Source organism: Panthera pardus, unplaced genomic scaffold (genome assembly GCF_024362965.1).
Source record: "Panthera pardus isolate Hobbes unplaced genomic scaffold, ASM2436296v1 HiC_scaffold_16, whole genome shotgun sequence".
Classification (NCBI taxonomy): Eukaryota; Metazoa; Chordata; class Mammalia; order Carnivora; family Felidae; genus Panthera; species Panthera pardus.
The window spans coordinates 127,864,124-127,881,747 of NW_026526721.1; the positions used below are offsets into that span (position 1 = coordinate 127,864,124).

The 17,624-nt window shown below is 42.8% G+C and overlaps 1 protein-coding gene across 1 annotated transcript in view; it reads left to right on the forward strand.

Moving 5' to 3' along the window:
• Positions 1 to 16,512: 16,512 nt before the first annotated feature.
• Positions 16,513 to 17,624, forward strand: part of RAB6B (RAB6B, member RAS oncogene family) — a 59,254-nt gene continuing 58,142 nt past the window's right edge. The window contains exon 1 of the mRNA XM_019436910.2: positions 16,513 to 16,694. Within this exon, the coding sequence (XP_019292455.1) occupies positions 16,625 to 16,694 (70 nt within the window). The 5' untranslated portion in view covers positions 16,513 to 16,624. The remainder of the gene's footprint in view (positions 16,695 to 17,624) is intronic.

Below are 17,624 nucleotides of genomic sequence, written 5' to 3' on the forward strand. Positions count from 1 at the left end.
TGATAAATATGTGATTGTTTTATATATGCTATTTGTAATGTCATTCCATTTAATTTCATTTATATTGAAAACTTGAAAAAGAAATCAAAAGGAATCTAAAAGATTACATCTAATTCTAATTGTTATGCCTAATAATATCAAAATATATAATTATATACATTAGCTATATATTTGAGACTAGGTTGAGAAATATATATTTCTCAGATATTAGATATATTATATATATTTTTATTAGCTATGTTAGATATTAGATTTTTAAAATTTTTTTTAATGTTTATTTATTTTTGAGAGAGAGAGCATGAGCGAGGTAGGTGGTGGGGCGGGGGGGTGCTGGTGCAGAGAGAGAGGGAGACACAGAATTCAAAGCAGGCACCAGGCTCTGAGCTGTCAGCATAGAGCCTGATATGGGGCTCGAACTCATGAACTGCAAGATCATGACCTGAGCTGAAGTCGGACACTTAACCTACTGAGCCACCCAGGAGCCCCGATATTAGATATTTTTTTAAAAGATCTTTTTATGATTACAAAAAAAGACTTGGGAGGAAAACACATTGAGATTACAGTAATTGTTCTTACATTCCATACTTCAATTTAGGCATTATCCTTTGATGCCTTGATATGAAAAATGAGGACATTAGATCCAGAGCCTTCTTTTCCCCTCCCCCACATCTTTACCTATTGTGATATTAATATTCTTACATAAATAGCATTTATATTTTATTTTGTAACTATAATTTGTAAAGTGTTTTGTAGTAATATTAGTAAATAGTTAAGTGTTTCCAAATCTTACCAGCTTCTCTACTCCTGAAATCTTCATTTCAGTTGATGGAAAGTTAATTTCAAATAAGATCTTTATACCCTCCCAGCTAATGATATTTATTTCTTGAATGTTTTTATTTTCAGAAATAGTTCTTTTCAATAGTATTTCCCCTTAAATTTTTTACTGTAACTTGTGACTTCTATTTTCTTGAATATTTAAATTTTTCCCAAGGCTGAGAGGAATTAAAGGCTTTTACCCAGTGTCACACAGCTAGTGTGCCAAGTCAGTATGCAAATGCAGGCCTCATTTCTTTTTCTTTTCCTTTTTTTTAATGTTTTTAAATTTATTTTGAGAGACAGAGCGCAAGTCTGGGAGGGGCAGAGAGAGAGAAAGAGAGAATCCCAAGCAGGCTCCATGCTGTCAGCGCAGAACCCAGCACGGGGCTTGATCTCATGAACGGTGAGATCATGACCTGAGCTGAAATCAAGAGTCTGACCTTCAACTGTCTGAACCACCGAGGTGGCCCTACAGGCCTAATTTCAAAGCACACCCTGTTGTCATCTATCCATTATCCACTGACACCGTTCAGTTATACATTCGCTCATTATCCATCACTCCTCACCTGTGCAGCTCTGTTTCTATCTATCTGTTACCTCTATCCATCCTTCAGACATCCATTTACCTGCTTCTTCATTATTCCATTCACACACATATGATACAAACTTACATACATATATATACATAGTCATTCACCTATCCAGACATTCTACCTGTTGCACCTGTCCATCAACCCTTCATCCTTCCATTCACCTATCTATCCATTTTTCTATATTAATATACTCCAACATCCATCCATCTACCTATACTGGATGCATACATAGATACAACCCCTCATCCAGACATTCATCTATCCATCTACTCACCAACAAAGCTACCCTTTTACAAATCAGTCCATTCTTTTCTCTTTAAAAATTTGTAATGCTTATTTTTGAGAGAGAGAGAGAAACAGAGCACAAGTGGGGAGGGGCAGAGAGAGAGGGAGACAAAGAATCCAAAGCAGGCTCAGGCTCTGAGCTGTCAGCACAGAGCCCGATGCGGGGCTTAATCTCACAAGCTGTGAGATCATGACCTGAGCTGAAGTCAGACGCTTAACTGTTTGAGCCACCCAGGTGCCCCCAAATCAGTCCATTCTATCTCCTATGGATCCTTTTATTCTTTCTATTAATTCATCTACTCATTCAACCAGTTTATCAATTTATCCAGTCACCGACAACTCTGAAAACCACACCTTCCATAGAATAGGGAGCTGTCTCCTTCTAAGATTCTTTTCTGATCTTGTTCCATTTCCTAGCCACCAAGAGAAGACCACAGTATTCCATGAGCACAATAATGAGGCTGAGCCCCTACCTGTCTCTCACTCATATGAAAATTCTTGCAACAGACTGTGGGTCTTACGGTACCCTGTAACACCCCAATAATTGAACCTACTAATCTTCGTACAGTAACTAATCCTCTCTTTATTGAAGAGTCATCAGCAAAGATTATAACCTAAGACTATGAGGCAGAAACTTTGCCTACATTTGGAATCCTGTAGACCTCCTTCATCATTGCCCTGATATTTTTATTGCAGTCACAACCTTCTATCGATTGACCCACTGCTTAGCTCTCCGACCATCCACACCCAGTCACTAGAAGTGACTTGCCAATTTACACATACTTTAACTTTCCCCACCCCCATGGTAGGTTAAATATTAGGGACGCACCACTTTAATGGATCTCGATAAGAACTTGACATGACAGAAGCTCAATTGCTCACTCAAACAAGCGATTCACAACTAGAATGATTGGATCAAGGCTATTCATGACAAATACAAGTCAAAACAAATCAAAAGAGTAAAGAAATAAAAACAAACTTTAAAGACTCTCTTGCAGACTATTTTGCAAAGTAGAGATAAAGAAACTATAATCAAACTTAGAGTAAGTAGAAAAAGAAAAGAAGAAAGACAAAGAAAAAAAGAAGAGGACATTAATCATAATGACAAGGAGTTCCAGGAGGAAAAGGTTGGAGGAGAAAGAGGGATAGTAGTGCCTTACAACATACAGAACTAGCCTTGTCTTCTGGCTGCTTCCAAAACTATCAGTGATAAAAAAAATTACAGAAATGATGTCACACAACTAATATAAAAATTGTGACTGGTTCCTGGAGCGACTAAAGCTGGGGTGAACTAATGTGAAAAGTTAATAGCAGTCTCAAGTGGGGGTGGGAGGTACAGAGGTGGGAAGAAATACTCGGGAGGGGAGATTTTAAGTTCTGTTCATTCCTCTCTCCCATATTTCGCAGGGAAGGTGACTGGTAGCCTCTGCCACTGGAGGAAAGAAGTCATTGGCAATAGCTTGGCTGCTCAGGAATCGCAGAGTAATATTGGAGCCATGCTGACTTGAGATTCTGATAAAAACACATGCAGGCTGACCAGATGCCCAGGCATTTACTCTTCCACCCCAGTCTCCTCAAAACCCTCGTGGATTGACAGATGAGCATTTCAATGACAGTGGGATGATCTCCTTGTGAATGGTGGCTGACCATTCTAAAGATCTTGTCTTCTTTCAGTGCTGTTTTTTTTTTCTTCAAAGAATTTAAGAGGAATCTCTGACTAGGGAAAGTTCTCTGTGACACGATGGCAAGAGGGATGTTGAGTAGCAATTCTGGAGTCCCTGAAGTTCTCCATCCTAGGGCTCAACTCCACTCTTTCCTTCATATTCACTGGAGGGACAAAAACAGACCTCTACTATATCCCCACCCATTATCAGACTGGGCAGCTGATAACCACAAGGGAAACAGAAGCTCACAAGCCACAATCAATGGAGACCCAAGGAGTAAAACCATTATACAAGATTATACAACAACCAAACACAATGTAGGTCTAGGACAGATCAACGGTATAAGATTGTATAATAAATATAACAAATATATTCAAAGATATAAGAGAGAATATTGGTAAAATTAAGAAGGAACAAGAAGCAATAAAAGAAGACAAACCTGTGCCTCTTCTGATAGAAGGACAGGAAATTCATTCAGGACAACAAGAGGAACTAGGCACAGAGTTTTAAAAATATACTTGAAGATACTGGAGAGAGAGCAAAGTAGTAAAGAAGTGGCAGGCCTAGGGGCGCCTGGGTGGCTTAGTTGGTTAAGCATCCGACTTCAGCTCAGGTCATGATCTCACAGCTCGTGGGTTCGAGCCCCACGTAGGGCTTTGTGCTGACAACTCAGCGCCTGGAGCCTGCTTGGGATTCTGTGTCTCCCTCTCTCTCTGCCCCTACCCCGCTCATGCTCTGTCTCTCTGTCTCTCCATCTCTCTCTCTCTCAAAAATAAATAAACTTAAAACATTGAAAAAAAAGTGGCAGGCCTAGATCTTGGAGAAAATGAGAATCCAGAAAAGTGTGCTCAACATTTGAACTACTTCTGCCCCAGAAACATTTACTGATTCTGGACAAGTCAGCAGTGTTGGTAATAACCAAACACTGGAAACAACCAAAATGTCCCTCTACAACTGATGGATAAATGAACTGATACAATCACACAATGCAATACTACACAGCAGGGAAATTAATCAACTGTAACTACATGCAACACCATGGGTGAATCTCAAAAACTCAGTATTTAATGAAAGAAGCTAGATGTAAAAGAGTACACATTGTTTTATTTGACTTATATGAAGTTCAAATATGGGCACAACCGATCCATGCTGACATATCTGAATAGTTATTTGCTTTGTGGGAGCAGCATAATGACTGAAAGGGTGATGGAGACTTCCAGGGTATTGGTAATATATACGTCGGAAGGTGGAGCACACACACTTTTCACTATTCCTCTTGCTAAATATAAGTGAATACTCTAGATGTTATGTAGAAAATAAAGCTAAAAAAACTGAAAGGTGGAGAGAAGAAAACCTGTTTTGGAACTTGGGACACAAGGAATGACATGGTGATGAATTCCCTATGTTTTCTTTTTACCTCATATATCCTAGACTTGGAGCAGAAGAAGCTGGTGACTCAAAATGCCACTGAGGGGTGCTTGGGTGGCTCAGTTGGTTAAGTGCACAACTCTTGATTTTGGCTCAAATCATGAGATCAAGCCCAGTATCAGGCTCTGCACTAACAGCGCAGAGCCTGCTTGGGATTCTCTCTCTTCCTCTCTCTCTGCCCTTCCCCTCTGTGCTCTCTCTCTCTCTCTTTCTCTCTCCTTCCCTCCCTCCCTCTCCCTGTCCCTGTCCCTCTCCCTCTCTCTCTCAAATAGTAAATAAACTTAAAAAAAAAAAACACATCGCCTAGTACAGACAAAAATAAAGCCCCAACGAAAGCCTGCTCTCTCTAACCAATGGGCCAAGAAAAGGAGAGCCTAGCAAGAAAGAAAACATTAGTCAATAACTGCTCTACTCTAGTCAAATACCACAGAAAAAAAATGAGATCTCCCCCAATACCTACCTATCCTGGCAAATGTCCACGCTGTGAGTATGGACTTCCACCACCACCAAGCAATATCAGAGCTGCAATGGTATGTCAAGGAAGGCCAAGATGGGAGACAATGCCTTTCATCCCCACCAGGCAGGACTGAGGGCTTCAACCTGTGCTATCAGTGGAGACCATGCGGGAAGTCTGGACATTCACCCTTCCCCTACAGTAACAGGGCCCAACCTTTGGCAAAGGTGCAAAAGTAATTGAATAGAGAAAATATAGCCTTTCCCAAAAACTGGTACTGAAGAAACTGGACATCCACAGCATAAAACAAAACAAAACCCTCCAACACACCTCATACAAATGTAATTCAAACTGGATCATAGACTTAAATGTAAAACATAAACCTATTTTTAAACTTTTAGAAAAAACATAGGAAACAATTTCCGGGACTTAGGATCAAATGAAGCATTCTTGGACATGACACCAAAAGCACCAAAAGAAAAAAATCAGTAAGTGGGCTTCATCAAAAGTAAAAACTTTTACTCTACAAAAAAAAAAAAACGAAAAAAACAAACAAAAACAACCAACCAACCAACAAACAAACAAAAACCCTGTTAAGAGGTTGAAAAGACATGCTGCAAAGTGAGAGAAAATATTTGCAAACCACATATCTGACAAAGGACTAGTATTTAAATATATAGAGAACTCTCAGAACTCAACATAAAAACTCCCCACAAACAATCCAATTAAAAAATGGCCAAAAAACATAAGCAGATATTTTACCACAGAGAATATATAGATGGCAAATAAGCATTGTTCAGCATTGTTAGTGGTTAGGGAAATGCATATTAAAACCACAATGACATATCACTTCATACCTCTCAGAATGGCTTAAAAAACAAATGAAAAGTGATGAAAACAAAGGCTGGTAAGGATATGGATAGACTGAATCCCTAACACATTGCTAGTAGAAATGTAAAGTGGTAAAGTGGTACAGCCACTCTGGAAAATAGTTTGGCATTTGATTTAAAAAAAAAACAACAAACAACTAAATGCAACATGCAACTATCATATGACTTGGCAAATGCACTCCTGGGAATTTATCCCAGAGAAATAAAAACTTACAGTCACACAAAAACCTGTATATGATTGTTCACAGCAGCTCTATTGGTAGTGGCCAAAATATGGAAATAACCCAGAAGCCCTTCAATAGGTAAGTGCTTAAACAAACTGGAGTAATCCAGGGGCACCTCGGTGGCTCGGTTGAACATCCAACTCTTTTCTTTTAATGTTTATTTATTTATTTTGAGCGAGAGAGAGTGAGAGAGATTGTTCATGCATGTGAGCAGGGGAAGGGGGAGGAGCAGAGAGAGACAGAGAGACAAAATCCCAAACAGGCTCCACACTGTCAGCATAGACACTGACTCGGAGCTCAGCACCATGAACCAGGAGATCATAACCTGAACTGAAATCAAGAGTTGGACACTTAATTGACTGAATCACCCAGGTGCCCCATGACTGACTCTTGATTTCGGCCCCAGTCATGCTTCTGGGGTCATGGGACCGAGCCCCATGTCCAGCTCCATGCTGAGCATGGAATCTGCCTGAGGTTCTCTCTCCCTCTCCCTCTGCCCCTTTCCCTGGCTCATGCTCTCTATCTCTCTCCCTAAAAATAAAAAGTAAATTAAAAAAATAAAAAACAAAAATCAAAAAACAAAAACAGCTGGGGTAATCCATACCGTGGATTCAACCAAGCAGTAAAAAGGGAGCCAATAACTGATACACACAAACTGGAAGAATTACCACAGAATTATACTGAGTGAAAACCAACCCCCAAAAGGTTACATACTGTATAATTCCACTTATATAACATTCTTAAAATGACAAAATTATTGAAAAGAACAGTTGGTTGGTTGCCAAAAGTTAGGAAGGGGTTAGGCCAGGAAGAGAATATAATGACAACATGAGGGACCCTTCTGACAATGGAAATTTTCTTTTTTTTTAAATTTACTTATTTAAATTCAAGTTAGTTAACACAGTGTAATATTATTTTCAGGAGTGGAACCCAGTGATTCATCACTTCCATATAACACCCAGTGCTCATCCCAACAAGTACCCTCCTTAAGGAGGGCATTAATGCCCATTACCCATTTAGCCCATCCCCCCACCCACCTCCCCTCTAGCAACACTCAGTTTGTTCTCTATATTTAGGAGTCTCTTATGGTTTGTCTCCCTCTCTGTTTTTATCTTATTTTTCCTTCCCTTAACCCATGTCATCTGTTCTGTTTCTTAAATTCCACATATGAGTGAAATCATATGATATTTGTCTTTCTCTGACTGACATTTCACTTAGCATAATACACCCTAGTTCCATCCACATTGCTGCAAATGACAAGATTACATTTTTTGATCACCAAGTAATATATACATATATATATACACACACATATATATACATATACATATATACATATATATGTGTGTACATATATATGTGTGTGTATATATATTCATATATATACATAACTATATATATACATATCTATGTGTGTGTATATATATATATATATATATACATATATAAAAATACACACCATCTTCTTTATCCATTCATCAGTCAATGGACATTGGGTTCTTTCTGTAATTGGCTATTGTTGATAGCGCTGCTATAAACATTGGGGTGCATGTGCCCCTTTGAATCAGCATTTTTGTATAAATGCATTTGGATAAATACCTAGTAAAGCAATTGCTGGGTCATAGGGTAGTCCTATTTTTAATTTCTTGAGGAATCTCCATACTGTTTTCCAGAGTAGCTGAACAACTTTGCATTCCCACCAACAGTGCAAAAGTGTTCCCTTTTCTCTGCATCCTCCCAATACCTGTTGTTTCCTGAGTTGTTAATTTTAGCCATTCTGACAGGTGTGGGGTGGTATCTCATTGTGGTTTTGATTTGCATTTCTCTGATGATGACTAATATTGAGCCTCTTTTCATGTGTCTATTAGCCATCTGGATGTCTTCTTTGGAAAAGTGTCTATTCATGTCTTCTGCCCATTTCTTCACTGGATTATTTGTTTCTTGGTTGCTGAGTTTGATAAGTTCTTTATACATTTTGGATACTAACCCTTTATCCAATATGTCATTTGTAAATATCTGCTCCCATTCAGTTGCTTTTTAGTTTTGTTTATTGTTTTATTGGCTGTGCAGAAGATTTTCATCTTGATGAGGTCCCAATAGTTCTTTTTTTTTTTTTTTTTTTTTTTAATATCTTTTCCTTCCAGAGACGTGTTAGTAAGAAGTTGCTGTGGCCAAGGTCAAAGAGGTTAGTGTCTTGTTTTCTCCTCTAGAATTTTGATGGTTTCCCATCTAACATTTAGGTCTTTCATCCATTTTGAATCTATTTTTGTGTATGGTATAAGAAAGTAGTCCAATTTCATTCTTCTGCATGTTGCTGTCCAGTTTTCCCAGCAACATTTGCTGAAGAGACTGTTTTTTCCATTGGATACTCTTTCCTGCTTTGTTGAAGATTAGTTGACCATATGCTTATGGGTCCATGTCAGGGTTATCTATTCTGTTACATTGATCTGAGTGTCCATTTTTGTCCCATTGCCATACTGTCTTGATGATTACAGCTTTGTAATACAGCTTAAAGTCTGGAATTGTGATGCCTCCAGCTTTGGTTTTCTTTTTCAACATTACTTCGGCTATTCAGGGCCTTTTCTGGTTCCATACAAATTTTAGAATTGTTTGTTCTAGCTATGTGAAGAATGCTGGTGTTATTTTGATAGGGATTACATTGAATGTGTAGATTGCTTTGGGTAGCATAGATGTTTTGACAATATTTGTTCTTCCAATCCATGGAATATTTTTCCATTTCTTTGTGTCTTCGTCAATTTCCTTCATAAGTGTTCTATAGTTTTCATTGTACAAATCTTTTACCTCTTTGATTAGGCTGATTCCTAGGTATCTTATGGTTTTTGGTGCAATTGTCAATGGGATGGATTCCTTGATTACTCTTTCTGCTGCTTTGTTATTGGTATGTAGAAATGCAACTGATTTCTGTACATTGATTTTATATCCTGCAATTTTGCCAAATTCACATATCAGTTCTAGCAGTTTTTGGTGGAGTCTTTCGAGCTTTCCACATAGAGTATCATGTCATCTGCAAATGGTGAAAGTTATTTCTTCTCTGCCAGTTTGGATGTCGTTTATTTCTTTTTGTTGTCTGATTGCTGAGACTAGGACTTCCAGTACTATGTTGAATAACAGTGGTGAGAGTGGACATGCCTGTTGTGTTCCTGACCTTAGGGGGAAAGCTCTGTTTTTTCCCATTGAGCATGATATTAGCTGTGGGCCTTTCGTATATGGCTTTTATGATGTTCGGGTGTGTTCTTCTATCCCTATTTTCTTGAGGGTTTTCATCAAGAAAAGATGCTATATTTTGTCAAGTGCTTTTTTTGCATCTATTGACAGGATCATATGGTTTTTATCCTTTCTTTTATTACTGTCATGTTTCACATTGATTGATTTGTGAATCTTGAACCAGTCCTGTAGCCCAGGAATAAATCCCACTTGATCATGGTGAATAATTCTTTTAATGTTCTACGGAATTCAATTTTCTAGTATCTTGTTGAGAGTTTTGCATCTATATTCATCAGATTAGTGATCTCCTTTCAGGGGTGTAATTCTCCTTTTTAGTGGTGTCTTTGTCTGGTTTTGGAATCAAGTTAATGATGGTTTCATAGAGTGAGTTTGGGAACTTTCCTTCCATTTCTATTTTTCTGGAACAGTTTGAGAAAAGGTATTGACTCTTCTTTAAATGTCTGGTAGAATTCCCCTGGGAAGCCATCTGGCCCAGGACTCTTGTTTGTTGGGAAATTTTTGGTAACTAATCAATTTCTTTGCTGGTTATGAGTCTGTTCAGATTTTCTCCCTCTTCCTGTTTCAGTTTTGGTAGTGAGTGAGTTCCTATGAATTTTTCCATTTCTTCAAGATTTCCCAGTTTATTGGCATATAGTTTTTCATAGTATTCTCTTATAGTTTGTATTTCTGTGGTGTTGATTGTGATCTCTCCTGTTTCATTTGTGATTTTATCTATTTGGGTCCTCTCTCTTTTCTTTTGATAACTCTGCCTAGGAGTTTATCAATTTTGTTTATTCTTTCAGAGAACTAGCATTTAGTTTCGTTTATCTGTTCTACTGTTTTTTGTTTGTTTGTTTCTATACTATTTATTTCTGCTCTAATCTTTATTATTTTCCTTCTTCTGCTGGCTTTAGGCTTTACTTGATGCTCCTTTTCTAGCTCCTTTAGGTAGAAGGTTAAGTTGTGTATTGGGGACCTTTTTTTGCTTCCTGAGATAGGCCTCAATTATAATGTACTTTCCTCTTAGGACTGCCTTTGCTGTATCCCAAAGGGTTTGGACTGACATGCTTTCATTTTCATTTGCTTCAAAGTACTTTTTTTTCTTTAATATCCTAGTTAACCCATTCATTCTTTAGTAGGATATTCTTTAACATCCATGTGTTTGAGGGATTTCCAAATTTTTTCTTGTGGTTGATTTCAAGTTTTATAGCATTGTGGTCTGAAAATATGCATGGTATGATGTCAATCTTTTTCTACCCATTGAGGGCTGATTTGTGACCCAGTTTGTTATTTATTCTGGAGAATGTTCCATGTGCACTTAAGAAGGTTGTGTATTCTGCTACTTTAGAATGAAATGTTGTGAACATATCTGTTAAGTCCATCTGGTCCAAGGTGTCATTCAAAGCCATTGTTTCCTTGTTGATTTTCTGCTTCAGTGATCTGTTCATTGTTGTAAGTTGGGTATTAATGTCCTCGACATGTTGGTATTATTATCAATGAGTTTCTTTATGTTTGTTACTAATTAATTTATATATTTGGGTGTTTCAGGTTGGGGGCATAAATATTTACAATTGTTAGATTTTTTTTTTTTAAACATTTATAAATTTTTGAGAGTGAGAGAGATAGAGCATGAGCAGGGGAGGGGCAGAGAGAGAGGGAGACACAGAATCGGAAGCAGGCTCCAGGCTCTGAGCTGTCTGCACAGAGCCTGACATGGGGCTTGAACTCACGGAGTGAGAGATCATGACCTGAGCCGAAGTCGGATGCTCAACCAACTGAGCCACCCAGGCTCCCCAATTGTTAGATCTTCTTGATGGATAGACCCCTTAATTATTATATAATGTCCTTCTTCATCTCTTATTACAGTCTTTGTTTTAAAATCTAGTTTATCTGATGTAAGTATGGCTACCCTAGCTTTCTTTTGATGTCCATGAGCATGATAGATGGTTCTCCATCCCCTCACTTTCAATCTGCAGGTGGCTTTAGGTCTAAAATGAGTCTCTTGTAGGCAGCATGTTGATAGATCTTGTTTTTTTATATGTTCTGATACCTTATGTCTTTTGATTGGAGTATTTAATCCATTTACATTGAGAGTGATTAGTAAAAGATATGAATTTAGTGCCATTGTGTTACCTGTAGATTTGGTGTTTCTGGTGATGTTCTCTGATCCTTTGTAATCATTGTTGCTTTGGTTGTCTTCCCTTCCACTCAGAGAATCCCCGCCCCCTCCACTCAGAGAATCCCCACTAAACTTTCTTGCAGCGCTGGTTTAGTGGTCATAAACTCCTTTAGTTTCTGTTTGTCTAGGAAACTCTTTGTCTCTTTTATTCTGTATGAACAGCCTTGTTGCATAAAGAATTCTTGGCTGCATATTTTCCCATTCAGCACATTGAATATTTCTTGCCACTCCTTTCTGGCCTTCCAAATTTCAGTGGACAGATCTGCTAATCTTATGTGTCTCCCCTTGTAGGTTAAGGACATTTTGTCCCCCGCTGCTTTCAAAATTCTCTCTTTATCTTTGTATTTTGCAAGTTTCACTATGATATGTAATGGTGTTAACCTGTTTTTGTTGATTTTTTTTTTAAATAATTTTATTTATTTTTGAGACAGAGAGAGACAGAGCATGAGCAGGGGAGGGGCAGAGAGAGAGGGAGACACAGAATCCGAAGCAGGCTCCAGGCTCTGAGCCATCAGCCCAGAGCCTGTCGTGGGGCTCGAACTCACGGACCGCGAGATCATGACCTGAGGTGAAGTCGGATGCTCAACCGAATGAGCCACCCAGGCGCCCCTGTTTTTGTTGATTTTGAGGGGAGTTCTTTGTGTCTCTTGGACTTGAATGCCTATTTCCACCCACAGATTTGGGAAGTTCTCAGCTATAATTTGTTCAAATAAACCTTCTTCCCCTTTTTCCCACTCTCCTTCTTCTGGAACTCCTATGATACAGGTTTGTTTCATTTCATAGAATCACTAAGTTCTCTAGGTTTCCCCTCATGATGTAATAATTTTTTCTCACTCTTTTTTCAGCTTCATGATTTTCTATAATTTTATCTTCTATATCACCTATTCTCTCCTCTGCTTCTTCAATCCTCGTTGTCACTGTATTGCATCTCAGTTATAACGTTTTTAAATTCAGCCTGACTAGTTTTCAGGTCCTTGATCTCTACAGCAAAGGTTTCTCTGGTGTCTTCCATGCTTTTTTCAAGCCAAGCTAGTAGTCTTATGACTGTTCTAAATTCTTGTTCAGATATATTGCTTATATCTGTATTGAGCAAGTCCCTAGCTGTGATATCTTCTTGATCTTTCTTTTGGGGAGAACTCCTCTGCCTTGTCATTTTGGCTAAGTTTCTGTCTTCTGTGCATTTTAAAAGTTTGTTAGGCTTTCTGTACCTGAGAGGACTGCTATATTAAAAAAGGGTCCTATACACTGTCCAGGGGCTGGTACTTCAGGAAGTGTTTCTAGTGCATGTTGTGTGCAGTCTGCCGTTGCATCTTGGCTGCTCTTTCCCACTGGTCAGTCCTCTGCAGAGCTCCTCCTTGCTTGCAGTGGGGAGTGTTTGAACCTTTAACTAGGTGTGCTTTGATTTGTTTGTTGAAGTAAGCCTGCCACACTGTCTCCCTCCAAATGTGGAGATCTTTCTGCCACCTGTGGTTGGTTTCCTGGGTGTTCAAAGTGATCTGGCCTCAATACGGCTGTTTTTGAGAAACAAGGAAAACCCAGTGTCCCCCTACTTCTCCATCTTAACTCCTCCCCAGTGATGGAAATGTTCTATACCATGACTGTTTGAGTGACAACACCCTAGCTGTGGCATTTTACTATAGCTTTGCAAGATGTTACCTTTGAAGGAATCTGGTTAAAATGATACACAGAATCTGTCTTATTTCTTACAATTATTTGTGTATCTACAATGATTTCAAAATAAAAAGTTTAATTTAAAAAAGTATATATCACAGCAAAGGGCTGAGAATATCAAGACTTTCTTGAAGAAAATAAAAAAACATAGGTGAAGATGTAGAAATACATGACCTGAGGACTATCTTTAGAAAACAGTTTGGCTTAAAATCAAAGACATATTTCTTTTTTTTTTTAATGCTTATTTATTTATTTTGAGAGAGGGAGAGAGAGAGAAAGAGAGCATGAGCAAGGGAGGGGCAGAGACAGAGAGAGACAGAGACAGAGAAAATCCTGACATGAGACTTAATCTCACAAATTGTGAGATCATGACTTGAGCCAAAATCAAGTCAGATGCTTAACTGACTGAGCCACCCAGGCACCCTACATATTTGATTCTATACCTCAATTCATCTACTTGATAAATATCTTGGAAAAACGTCTCCCAGGTGCATTAGGAAGCACATAAGGAACATTCATAGCAGCATTTGTAGTAGCAGAAAGAAACCTCTGTGTGTTTCCCAATGTTAATTTCCTTGTTTTACTAATGTATAATAGCACTGTGAGATGTTATCATTGTGAATTAAATGTATGATGGTGATGTAAGATGTTATCACTGTGAATCTAAAATTATTTTAAATTAAAAAAAACCCTTTTATCTGGACACATTTTACTGAAAATGATTTAAAAACTGTATTTAAAAACTGTAAAAAGCATACAGTGGAATACTAAACAGCAATGAAAACAGAAGAACCACGGCTATATGCAGCAACAGATATATCTTAGGAACATAATGTTAAGAAAAATGCAAGTCATGGGGAGACAATACAGTTTGATACCTTATATAAAGTTCAAAGGATGCAAACAAAAGTATTGTTGAAGGACATATCCAAATGCGATAAAACCCAAAGAAAAACCAGAGTTCTGCAATTCTGCTTTGAGGAGGGAGGAAGGGAAAAGGGCACAGGGGAGGGAAACAACTAGAGATCTCAAAAGTACTGTAACTTTGAGGGCTTGGGAGGTGCCAAGACAGGCCTGTGTTCCATCCACCCTCCCCTACTGCCTACCGCCTTGTGTGCAGAGGACCAGGTGATCAGAGAAGGTATATGACTTGCCCAGGCTCACCTAAAAGATGGTACACTTCCTGTCACATCTCATCTGCTTTGTCTTGCCACTGACAATGTCCCCAGTAAAGGCTGAGAGGGTGCAGGAAGACAGCACCAGGTGGCAACTTGACCATGATTCCTCTGGAACCTTGGTGGAGGGACCACTCAGAGGTAGGAAGGGCTGCGGCATGGGAGCGTCTTCCAGAGCCTCCTTCAGCCCCATGCTGGATGCAGTCTCCTGAGAGAATGAGAACCCCAGAGCGGAAGTACAGTGGGAGTTTGGAGGGTCCCCCTGAGCCTGATGCCGGGCACAGTGGAGTAGATATCCCAGAGTGCTGGCCTGCAATCCCTGAGGCTCCAAACCAAAGGTGACTGAGAAATAGAACAGCTGTTCTGATTTGCGTTCTAGACATTAGCTCAAACGTTCTACAACTATTTAGTAGGCTCTCAGCTAGATCCTTGAGATCCTATAGTGGAGCTTCAACACCTGCTTTCATGGAACTCACTTTCTAGTTTTTAAACAAGCAATGAGAGAGGGGCTTTAGGTCAACAAACCAGGGAGACACCCCAGTCAAGCCCTGTAAGTCAGAAAGTGGGTAGCAAATGTTCCTTGGTAATACCTGGGGATTAAGATTGTTTCTCATTCTTTCTTTCTCTCTGCGCGCGCGCGCACACACACACACACACACACACACACACACACACACACAGCCTGTTCCCAAATTAATGTTCTTTGAACCGCTGTAAGGAAGGAGGTGGTAGGAGAGTAGTAGGCAGCTTTGTGAAACCTGCATTAACCAGAATGCCTTACCATATGGCTGTCCTGAGAATGCTTCTAACACTTGGGATCCCTTGTTCTCACCCACTCACAACCTGTCCTTTGTGCCTCAGTGGGCCAGTGACATACAGGGGGTAATGGAAGGCCACCCTCCTGGCCTCTGGGAGCGCATTGTCCAGATACAACTAATTGCCAGGGCAAGCAGTAGTCTTGTCAGCCTGGTGGCCCAGGGTCAAGAACTCCAGAAGCACTGTCTAGAGTCGGCCACACTGATATTCCGGACGTCATTGCTCCTTCTCACCCAGGGGACAACAGACTTAGGGTAAAATTCTCTGTAGGAGAGGTTGGCTTCAGAAAGGCACACCTTGGACTGGTCCTCTTCTCTTGCTGGCCAGGTCTGAGGTGACACCTATGACCCCACAGAGGCACCCAGAGGACCTAGAGAGGGGAGGGCAGGCTAGAGGGCCCACGGGGTGACAGTAGAGCCAGTCTACCCGCACATGGTCCACCACACAACCTGGCTCTCCCCCAACCTCCTTTCCTTTCTGTCTTCTCATAAGGCCGTGCATCTGCGGCGTCGCGGGAGGTGGAAGAAGGGACTGGCATCTAGGTTTTGAAAGACCAGAAACAAACGTCCCCTGACAATTTCTCAGTTTCTCCTGTCATTTTTCTGGATTCAAAGGAGGGGCAGAGTTAAGAGTGGGGAAGACAGACGTAGTGGGGCAAGGAGAGACGGCCCGATCCGGGGGTCCCCCGGAGGCCGGGCCAGGCGGTTCTCTCCCGCCGAGTGTGGGCTCGCGGTGGGCGGGCGGACGCCCCCAGCCCCGCAGCGCCGCGGGCCCCGCATGACATCAGAGGCTGGGGAGCGCGCAGAGCGCAGGCGCCGACCGAGGAGGGAGACGGGAGGGGGCCGCGGCGCGCGGCTCGAGAGAGCGCTCCTCCGCCCCGCGCGCCGTCCCTGCGCCCCGCTCCGCCCGCGCCTCTCTGTCCGCGCCGCGCCTCGGGCGTCCAGAGCGCGCCCCTCGCACCGCAGCGAGCGCCGCCCGCAGCAGCCCAGCCCCAGCCTCCTCCTCCGCCTCCTCCGCCGCCGCCGCCGCCGCCGGACACGCAGCCGCAGGCCGGGGCTGGGACGCAGCTGGGGAGTCAGGGACGCGCGCAGCCAGCCCTTCCCCCTCCGGCTCCCGCACCGCCGGCCGCCTCCCCTCGCCCTCCTCCTCCCTCCCTGCTCCTTCGCTTCTCCTCCTCCTCCTGCACGGCCCGGCTGCCAGCACCATGTCCGCAGGGGGAGATTTTGGGAACCCACTGAGAAAATTCAAGTTGGTGTTCCTGGGGGAGCAGAGCGGTAAGTACCCCGCTTATTCTCTTGGCTTGGCGCCGCGCCGAGGCGACCCCTGCCGCCAAATCATCCGCCCCGTTAGGGCCCCGGCGCCGGCTCGGAAAGGCCCCTCCAAGCCCGGGCGGAGGGGAGGGATGGGGATGTGGGGGTCGAGGCTGGCTCGGGCGGCGCCAGGCAGGGGAGGGGCCCGGGGTAGGGATGGAGGGGGCGCTGGGCCCCAGGTGGGAGTGAGGGTGGGAGGTGGGGTGCGGGGCGAGAGCTGCGGGGCCGGTGCGGCGCGGCGGGGGGCCGGAGGGCGGCGGCTCGCTCGGCGGCGCCGGCCGGGGCGTGAAAGCGCCGGGCTCGCCGGCTCGCTCGCACTGCGGCACCGGCTGCGGGCGACCGCGCAGGTGGAGGGGTGCCCGCGGGGGCCGGGGGAGGATTGGCGCCCCTCTTCGGAGAACGAGGCGGGGCCGGCGTCTGGTCCGAGGGCTTCCTGCGGACCCTGCCGGACCCATGTTTAATGACGGGCACGTCCGGGCCCTGGAGCCGAGGGCCGCGGGGGAAGGCCAACACCTGTCTCCTGTGGAAGGAGCGGGCGCAGGCTGTAGGGGAACCGGGCGCCTACCTCCCCTGGCCTGCGTCCGACTGAGCACGGAAGGTTCTAGACGCTGCCCTGTGCCAGCGTGCGTTAGTGTCTCTCGGGCTCAGGGTCTGGGAGAGGACAGCTAGGGTTCCCTGGTGCGAGGCCGATTTGGGGGATGGTACAGGGCGCCGCGCACCAAGAGGCGGCGAAGCCTGGCGCTGGGCAGAGAAAGGACCAGGCGACACGCCCTGCCTGGCTTCCCAGCACCCCTCCTGAGAGCGTTGTCGGCGGAGGAGGCTTCCCACCCCCACCTCCCAGCTCACCGCCAGTCTTGGGGGAGGGGAGGTCACCGTGGCAGCCGGCCAGGGGCG